General features: G+C 36.5%; 1 protein-coding gene across 1 annotated transcript in view; it reads left to right on the forward strand.

Moving 5' to 3' along the window:
- The window catches only part of Ccdc171 (coiled-coil domain containing 171), a 351463-nt gene that overhangs the window by 290913 nt on the left and 49706 nt on the right, over positions 1–10844 (forward strand). The window contains exon 25 of the mRNA XM_005352686.2: positions 3982–4134. Coding sequence (XP_005352743.1) covers positions 3982–4134 — 153 coding nt within the window. The remainder of the gene's footprint in view (positions 1–3981; positions 4135–10844) is intronic.

The raw sequence follows: 10844 nt of genomic DNA on the forward strand, positions 1-10844 counted from the left end.
AATAGCCACAAATAGCATAAAATATCATGGAGTAACTCTAACCAAACAAGCAGAAGACTTGTATGACAAGAACTTTAAGTCTTTGAAGAAAGAAATTGAAGAAGATACCAGAAAATAAAAAGATCGCCATGCTCTTGGGTAGGTAGAATTAACATAGTAAATGTGGCAATCTTACCAAAAGAAATCTACAGATTCAGTGCAATGCCCATCAAAATCCCAGCAAAATTCTTCACAGACCTCAAAAGAACGGTACTCAATTTCATATAGAAAAACAGGGGAAAAAACCCTCAGAATAACCAAAACAATCCTGTACAATAAAAAAAAAAACAAAAAACAAAAAACTTCTGGAGGTTTCACAATCCCTGACTTCAAACTCTACTACAGAGCTACAATACTGAAAACAGCCTGGTATTGGCTGAAAGACACTTTAGGAAATGCTCAACATCCTTAGTCATCAGAGAAATGCAAATCAAAACAACTCTAAGATGCCATTTTATACCTGTATGAATGGCCAAGATAAAAAACCCTGATGACAGCTTATGCTGGAGAGGATGTAGCATAAAGGGAAAACTCCTCTATTGTTGGTGGAAGTGTAAACTGGTACAGTCTCTTTGGAAATAAGTATGGTGTTTTCTCAGAAAATTAGGAAACTACCTACCTCAAGACCCAGCAATACCACTTTTGGGCATATACCCAAAGGATGTTCAATCATACCACAAGGACACCCAATCATACCACAAGGACACATGGCCAGCTATGTTCATAATAGCATTAGTTGTCATAGCCAGAAGCTGGAAACAACCTAAATGCCCCTCGACAAAATAATGGATAAAAAAGATGTGGTACATTTACATATTGGAGTACTACACAGCAGAAAAAGAACAATGGCATGTTGAAATTTGAGGGCAAATGGATGGATCTAGAAAACATCATATTGAGTGAGGTAACCAGACCCAGAAAGACAAATATAATATGTACTCACTTATGAGTGTATTTTAGACATAAATCAAAGAAAAACCAGCCTACAATTCATAATCCTAGAGAACCTCGACAACAAAACATCCTAAGAAAGACATCCATGAATCTAACGTACATGGGAATTAGAAACCGACAAGATCTCCTGAGTAAACTGGCAATTGTGGGAGAGCGTAGAAGAGGATTGTGGAGGAAGGGAGAGGAGTGGAGAAAAATATATAGCTCAATAAAAATAATACAAAATATGAAAAACGTTGAACTGTTTCATCTCAAAATATTAAAGGTTGTAACTTTTGTGACTTAACATTGAAATGATAATATAAGAGCATTTTACTGATTGAAAAATAATTCTTGTTTTTATTAAGTTATATGAATGTTTATAGTCATTTATACATTTATATCCTTATATAGCAAGAATATATTCATATATACTTGCATTTATATGTGTGTATACTCACATATGTGAATCACTTACCAGAGGTTATGTCATTAGGATTTCAGAGCAGAAGTTAAAATAGAACAATAGTATTACAGTGAGGTTCAGGAGTTTATTATTTTAGAAGCATGTCTTATAAGAGATATAATACAGTACAATACGTTACAATACAATACAATACATTACAATACAATACAATACAGTACAATACAATTAGAGGTGTAGGGGAACAGCTTTGCTTTATATGTTCCCTGGTTTCAATCTCATTGCCGTATTACTCACTTGGTAATATCCTTCTGCTTTACCCTGAAAAATTAAAGACAGTATTTGTCCATATTATTACTATAAAGAGATGTAATAACAGTTGTTGATTGTAGTAAATAACTAATAAACATTATGTATTTTAGTTGTATGGATCTCACAATAGTTTTGGATGTAGAGAGTAAAGTTTCTTTTATTCCTATTTTATATAGCAAGGGAGGAGATAAAGGCCCTGGAGATTGTGTTATGTTTTCTGAGAACAGAATGCTATGTATGTAACAGAGCAAGAACTGGGTGGATTTAGTAACTCATTAGAGAAGAGAGACTGGACATAGGAAGAAACAGATGTAACTGGATGTTTTTGCCACCTCGGTGATAAACGCAAACCTTATGCACTCTACTGCTGAAGTATCCAGCCTCATTTCTGTCTGAGTTTTACAGACTTTTGGCACCTCAGGACATACCCATTATTATTAGATATAAACTTATTTTAAAATGACTCAAGGTGGGGTAGGCTAGGACACACGATATCTTCCCACACCCCAGGTGGTATCATGATTTACTGTTCAGCAGAGAATTTATATTAGGTAGTCTGTTTTATATTTAGAGCTATGCTTTTTTTCCTTCCATCTTGAGAAAAATGTGATTAATACTTTATCCATTAGGTTGGATATTAAGATGATATTTTCCAAGTACCGTTATTCCTTTCTATAAGGTAATTTATACAAATAGGTAGGTTGCAGTTTTTCATTTCTCCTAATTTCTAGTTAATACATGCTTCAGAGGTTGTTACTTAACCCATTTGCTCAGATACTCACTGTGAACTACACTCTGGGATACAAATTGTAGATATTGAGCCTGGCCTCACAGACTGCTTGTCTGACATACAAGAAAACATGTAACGTAGTAAATGTCTCCAGTGAATGCGACTGCCAAAGCTGGTGTGAGCAGCCCACGGGGAGTGAGGACAGACACTAAGAACAGTTTTGAGGCTTTGTAGATGGTTCTTGAAAGAGCTGCTGTCTCAGAAGGATGTTTGAGGGCAAATAGGAATTTATTAGGGGAAACCTCTGAATTTTCTAGTAACTAGCCTACTTCTGCTTCTCAGACACTGAACACTATTTTTTACTTGTTCACTAAATTATTCTCCACTTTCATTCAGAATTGCTAAAATAAATACCTTGGTCTCTCAAGGCCTTTTCAGTTTAGCCCATCAGACTGAATGTAATTTATACATTCTTAGACTCTATCGCTCATTGCATGATATGCCTGTACTAGGAACATTTCCTTCATTAATGCTATAGTATTGCTTTTGAACATATCTTTGAAATGTTTGAATTAATGTTGATGTACTTAAAGCATTTTGTAAGATTAGTTGAAGAGGGTACAATAGAATCCCTTTGGGTTAAAATTCACTGAAGGTTTCTTTCATAAGGAAAAGACTATAGAATATGGTTAAACCATGTTACAGAGCTCTGCACTATTTAGGGAAGATGGTAAGACAGCCAGCAGCTGCTTGTATTGTTATTATTATGCAGATTGTATCTGAGGACGCCTCTGTGTTATATGGTGGCCAGAGGACACTTTTCTCTCAATATAGGAATCAGCAGTTAGTCACAGGATTATTTGAACTCTTTTGTTAGGTAGATTAGAAGTTTTACTAAGTCAGCTCATTATGAAATATTAATATGTTATTCATATACCCATGTGTTGTCTTTTATAAGATTGAAATTTAGGTCAAATTACAACCTGAATCTAATTTTATTACGGAAAGTAAGTGTGCCATATTTAAAACCTGTGTTCTAAATTTTAAGCACAATAGATCACAGTACATCTGATTTAAATAAATCTTTTCCCAAAAGTTTCTATCTCTCTGTATATATGCTCATCTGTGTGCAAGTATGTGCGTGCATGTGGGAGTTTATGTGTGCCTGTGCACATGTTGAGCCAGTCTTGTTGCTTAGGGACCATTCACCTTGTTGTTTGAAACAGTGTTAAGGTAGGCTGGTGGCCAGTGATCTCCATGAATCCTCCCATGTCCCTCCAAACTGAAGTTGTAAATGTGCAACACCATGCCTAACTTTTTGCATGGGTGCTGGGGGTTGAATTCTGCTTCTCACTCTCGTGCAGCCAGCATTTTCCCCACAGAGCGATCTCCCCATCCCGTTCCTAAGCTTTCTCAGTGACTATTTTCAATATAAAAAGTTGTTTATTTTTTAATTGTAATGATTTTGCTTTCAAATAACAGACATTATGTTTTGGAGACAACTTCATTTGGATTGTAAGTGACATTATTTTTGTTTCTCAAGGCCATGATTAAAAGTTTCATGGATGTCTACCAGCTTGCAAGCGCTAGAATCTCCACATTAGAGAAGGAAATGACATCACACCGAAATCACATCGCAACTCTGAAATCCGAGCTCCACACAGCTTGTCTGAGAGAGAATGAAAGTTTACAATCAGTAAGTTCTGACCAAAATGGTTTTGTCTTCTTTGGGTCTTTGGTCCCATGTATATTTCTGTTTTCATTGCTCCTAAGATTATTTGGCTATATCTGTGTGTGAGTGTTTGTGTATGTAATTTAGGATAAGTGATCAATCATATAACATAAAAATAGTATGGAGGAACAGTAGAGAGGGAAAAAAGCAATTAATTTTTCCACTGTATCCTGTCCGGAGATATGCATATTGCTATCACTCTCAGGCACTACAGCAGGGCTCCTTTGTTTGGCAGTGCACTGACAGTTGGGTTTCGTAGTATGCATAGTTACAGCTTATAACCGTCTGAAGATTCAGTGTGTCCCATTAAGACAGAATATAATTAATTATGCGTATAACCAAAATGGTAATTAGAACATGTGATTATTCTCTGTAGAAAACGAGACTTATTCATAATACATGCCTATCTAAAGATGCATGTTGTGATTCATCTGTATGATTAAAATTCTGCTTCAGCACTCATTTTATGTCTTAAAATTTTAGCAGTGATGAAATTTGGGCTAATTTAAAAATAAAAATAAAAAATTCTACTTTTGGGATGTGCATTTGGGGAATTTTATAAAATGAATATATTTGTGATGTAGTGGGATGTAACAAATGCTCAGAGGGTTGTTAGTAATTGGAGTGGATGTTTTCCTGTTTGGGTTTGGTTATAATGCGTGGGGCGACTTCTAAGTAAAAACCACAGTTTTTAGACTCAGCTGTAGACCTCTTGTAAATGATGACATTTAGCAGCACAGGAGTTACCCTGGCTGACCTTAGGTGGGTGAGAATTGTGGTTCGGCTCTGCTTTCTTTCCCGTTTCAGTTCCACTGCCAGCATTTCAGTGACGCCTTTGGGACTGTGGTGTTTGGATTTGCATACACTTGTGACCTGTCATGTGGGTGCTGGGAATTGAACCCCGGTCCTCTGGAAGAGCAGCCAGTGCTCTTAACAACCCAGCCATTGGGACTGTGGTGTTTGGAACTGCAGTCACCAACCAACCCCTCCCTCCTTGTCCCAATCTTCTCTGCTTCTCTCTGCCCCACATTTCTCCCTTCCTTGCTTTACTATTTTTGCCATTGCTCCTGTCATCCCCTGACCCCTGGGGTATTTTATGCATGAGCTTACAGTCTGTTTGCTCCCTGACCTCCGCTGAACCCCAGATAAGCTCTGTGAATACAAGCACGTTTGAGGTGCTCTTCACTGCTGCAAAGACACCCTGGGCCAAGAGCAATCTGGCCACAGCTGATATCTAGTGTTTATAAAGACAAATATTAGGAATTTATCTAATAAGTATCAAAAGCAGTTACTTGGGACCTAGAATGTCAGTTCAATTTTATATGCCTTTATTAGATTCTTAATGAGAGTTTAATGATACTTTGACCTCTACTAAGATAAATTAAGATGAAGGAGGGAACACTGCACATTTGAACATTTGAATTTACATACTGACCTTTCTTCATGTTTGGTCTCTGCTCTCATTTGTTAGTACTGTGTTGTACTGGTTAGCATCTGGTAACTAGTTGGGCTGTACCAATTCCTATTGATTGCTACTATTAGTCACATAAAACTAATTGCTTGTATTTTAAGAAAGGCAAAACTTGGTGAACAGAAATTGTTTCTCGAATTGTTATTTTTTAAAACAATTTCTTTTTTGATGAAATTGTACTCAGCCTCATACCCGAACTGCCAGTCAGGTCTGCACACACTGTCATCACCTCACATGGGAGATGTGTGCCTTCTCGCCATGGTTCTCAAGAAGGGAACACATGCACCATGAATCCTCCTCCTGGTGATGTGACATATCATCCTGGAGAGTTCAGTGTCTTCATGTATGTGTGCTCTTTTGTTTATGTCTTTTGTTGAGCAGCGCTTTTTCCAAAATGTCAAGGCATTTGCACGTGCTCTTTCTAATCTGAACCTCTTAAAACTTTGAGGGAGGGGGTAGGGCAAACCTGAGACTTTACATGGATGAGAGGCAATAGTGTTTGCTGGGTTAAGAGCATGCATGAGCTTTGAGATGTGTATCCATTTGGAATTCTACTAAGTATACATTACAAAAACTAACATGATCCTTTATAACAGAAGTTGTAGTTATAAATTATAACCCACATAGTAAGTGCATTTCTGTGGCTTTTGAAAACGCAGTATTTTTATTGCACAGGGTCTTATTTTTACAGTAAGAAATCTAGACATAGGTGGTTAGTTTTGCAAGTTTAGTGGTTCATTTTATAAGTAAATGCCTTCACTGCTTCCTTGTTGTCCTTAGGTGTAGTAATCAGCTTTAGGATTCTAAGTCCCATCCATGTTAGAAGGACAGGTTGCCTCAGCAACATCTGGTACATAGGTTCTAGTTCTGTCTTGCTAACAGTAGGGTTTGGATCTCAGAATTTTCTGCTGCAAATGAGGGTGGTGATACTGCTTCCTGACACAGATATTGGAAAGCTGACTGAGTTGTTCAAATGCTTTGGACTTGGCCATATACTTAGTGAGTAGATGGGTGGTGTGTGTGTGTGTGTGTGTGTGTGTGTGTGTGTGTGTGTGCACGTGTGTGTGTGTGCTATTAGTTTAGTCGCCTTTATCCAGGTAGCAGATTGATTGCATCACCTCAGGAAGGTTCTTTGCTAGCACTTTCTGTGGCATCATTTTGTTCTGCTTTGTACTGTAGCTTGAGTGTGTACTTTTCTGTCGATGAGCACATCAGTGTATACCAAAACCTGAACTCTCTGATCCTTCTGAGGCCTGTCTTCCTCTATTTTTTCATTAACTCATTCTTAAAATTCATTCTAAAAATGCTTGAGGATAAAACTTGGAAAATTCGACTTATGATTCCTGAGTTATAAAGGCTATAAAGGAGGCTGTGAAAGAAAAGCCAAAAGTAAACCCTGGGGACAACATGTTCCAAGAAGACTCTGTAGTCAGTAGTGGCATTGCTTTGGAAGCACAGCAGAGCAGAGGTTGAAATATCCTTTAGGCCTGACAGCCACTGGTTACCTTGACAAAAGCTCTTCAGGTTAGATGTGGGTGGGTATGTGGGAACTGACCCTTTCCAAACCATAGTGAGTTTACATTTCTTCAAATATTTAGCAGCTGGATGTGAGACAGAGGCAGTATATTCTGAGGTCTGGGGAGTCCTAAGATAGGAGGGATTCCTGCGGTCTATTGTCTTGAGACCCCTAAATACAGACTTTCAGAAATTCTGTCCAATACACTATACTTTTTCATTTCAGTTCATAGCATGCCTTTTTCCAATCTTTTTTCTTTGTACCTGACTATGTTTTATATTTACTGTGAATTTCTTGTAAAAAGGAGTGGTTTGATTTTCCTTTATGCATTTTCACTTTCTGGTTTTTAGTTAAGTAATTAGGGCATTTATAATTAATATGTTGCTGATAGGCTTGCATTTTTCTGTCATTTAAAGATGTTGGTTTTCTTTGCTTTATGTCTAAAAGCCACTTATGATTGAGTACATATGATATTTGTCTTTCTGGGTCTGGGCTACCTCACTCAATATGATGTTTTCTAGATCCATCCATTTGCCTGCAAATTTCAAGATGTCATTATTTTTTTTCTGCTATATAGTACTCCATTGTGTAAATGTACCACATTTTTTTTATCTATTCTTCAGGCGAGGGACATTTAAGACAAAGAGCACATGTACTCACTCATAAGTGGCTTTTAGATATAAAGCAAAGAAAACCAGCCTACAGTTCACAGTCCCAGAGAACCTAGACAACAATAAGGACCCTAAGAGAGACTTACATGGTTGTAATCTACATGGGAAGTAGAAACAGACAAGAGCTCCTGAGTAAATAGGGAGCATGGGGACCATGGGAGTGGGCAGAAGGAGAGGGGAGAAGAGGGGAGGGGAGCAGGGAAACATGTATAGCACAATAAAATCAATAAAAAGGAGAAAAAAATGTTGATTTCTTCTGTGTTCCCTTTATGGTTTTTTCTCTTTGATTATTTGAATTTATTTCAGCATTCCATTTTAATTTGTCTACTAGCTTTTTATATATCTCTTTTTATGATTTTAGTGATATATAGGTATATACATATCTAATTATCTTAATGTTGGTATTAACACCATCAAAAAAGGCATAAAACTTTACAAGGAAGTCCTTATGACCCATCAAGGATCATTACAGAAAACCACACCAATCAAAAAGCTGAGTTGTGAAGCTTAGTTCTAATGGATACAGCTACAAAACATTTCCTCATCTTAAGCTCAGGGAATGTTTTAGAAGAGGGGCTAAAAGATTGGAAGAGCCAGAGAGAATCATGGAATTAGCTGTGAGACTGTGTCCCCTAGTAATGTCATACACTACAACCCATAAAGTCTCACCAACCAACTGATGGCCCTAATGTGAGCTAACCAAGGACAACTACAATAGACAGGCCGCAGTGGCTGGGGACTGAGAACTACAGGCAGCTAAGGAATGCCGAGAGCAGGAAAACTGTGTTCTCTAAGGAATAGTACACCAACTAGTTATCCAATACCAATGATTAGCCCTGAAAACACACATATAAGTAAATCTGCCTAGACTGAGCAGGCTTATTTAGGAGTTTATATTTATAATCTTAGCCATAAATGCATGTAACAATTAATGAAAAAAGTTAATGAATTTGAAACAGAAATTAGGAGGGGTATATAGGAAGATTTAGAGAGAGGGATGAAGAGTGTGAGAAATAATGTAATTGTATTATAATCTCAGAATAAAAAATCCTTACTAGGATGTAAGTTATTTGTACTCCCATGATTATATCATAACTGACATACACACATTGAAAGGGCCATCAAATATTTTTCTTCGAACAGCTAGCCATAATTCTTAGTATTTGTTTTAGAGATTAAAAATTTAATGGATTTTATTATTTTTCTTTCATTTTACAATATTTTTATTTAACTTTATTTTTAGAAAATGTTTTCATTGAATATGACATTCTGTATTGACAGTAGTCTTCCCAAACTGTAAATGTTTTGCGACTTCCTTTTCTCCTACGTGGTTTCTGGTGTGACCTCTCCAGTCATCCAGTCATCAAATGATTGTCTCCTACATCTGTTATCTCATTTTTTCTCTACTTCCATTCCAGATTTTCCTGTCAGTTTTTCCTAGTTTGATTTTAATATGCCAATGCATATTAGTTAGTTATTAGGTTTCTGAGGGTTAATGGGTGGAGTTTGTCATATTCAGCGAGTTTCTTGAATCTCTACATTTAGACCTCCCTAGATATGGGAGGTCTTCTGCCATTAGTTCTTAGAATTTCTGCAGAACCAAGTTGCTGCAAAACTGTAGTTGAGGTTTCTGTTTTCCTCTCTGTTTCCATTATTTTCTTTCCCAGTAGTTTGAATTGGATGGATTCTGCGAATTCACACAAGTTCACTATATATTTCTTCTGTCATATCTGTTGTGAACACATATAAAAATTTAATTTCAGTGTTATATGTTTTCTACTTCTAAATTTTCAATTTGTTCTTTTATAATTTTCTCTGCTGAAAAACTGTATGCTTTCATTCATTTCAATAGTATCAGTAACTACTCTAGACTTTGTTTTATAATTTTACTAGTTAATCCTTTTTGGAAGTACAGTGTACTTATTGTCTTTTTGTTCTTTTAGTTGTGACCCTGCCTCTAACGGCAGAGCTGTCTTTCCAGTCCTATTGTCTTTTCTAGGAATGTGACAAAATTTCTTTATTTTGCTTGTTGAGTAAGTTTAGATTATTCCTTGAACATTTTCACATTGTATGGTTTGAATTATAATTCTTATTTTAATCATTAGAATACTGATATTCTTCCAATTTATCATGGATTTTATTGGTTTTCTTGATGAGAACTGGTAATTCTGTCATTGCTCACTTTGCTTGCTCTGGTAGGCATTCTGAGTTTCCCTTGTTTTTCTAGTCTCATGGGTGATTGCACTTCTCCTAGCCTTACAATTTAGGTCTTACTAGGTGAGTTGCTTAACCAAGAAATGATAAATGGAAGTGATATGTATTTTCCTTATGCAAGTACTCAGTAATTCCTACATGAGCCGTTTATGCTCAATTTTATCTTTTTTTATTTTTTGAGATGTAATATAATTACCCCATTTCTCCCTCCTCTTTTCCTATTCCATATTCTTTTTCTTGCTCTTTTACAACTCATGCCTTTTCATTAGTATATGTATATATATTTCTTTTATTATTTTTTATATTTTTAAATATATTTCTAAATATAATAATAACATATATTACTTTTAAATACACAAATACAACCTACTCAGACTGTGTAATGTTATTTGTCTGTGTGGGTAACTGGCTGGTGTGTTCTTCTTTGGGGAATACTGTTTCTGCCACTCTCAGCATTGCTTAGTTGGCTGTACTTTTTGTAGGGTGAAGCCTTACGGACTTTCTCCATCCACTTTGGCATGTCTATTTTCCTTGTTCAGCTCATATTAGGCAGTCATGTTGATGAGACTTTATGCTTCTGACATTCCTAGGAGACACAGTCTCAGAAAATTTCCGGTCCTTCTGGCTCTTAGAAGCTTCTCACCCCCCTTCCTCTGTGATCCAACCTTTAGATGCAGGACATTTATTGCAGATGTATCAGTTGGGACTGGGCTCCATGACTTAATTTGTTAACTGTGGTTTTCTGTAACGGTCTCTATCTGATATTTCAGAGAGAAGTTTCTTTCTTTTTTCCCTTTTGCCT

The sequence above is a fragment of the Microtus ochrogaster genome, chromosome 10 (assembly GCF_000317375.1).
Source record: "Microtus ochrogaster isolate Prairie Vole_2 chromosome 10, MicOch1.0, whole genome shotgun sequence".
NCBI lineage: Eukaryota > Metazoa > Chordata > Mammalia > Rodentia > Cricetidae > Microtus > Microtus ochrogaster.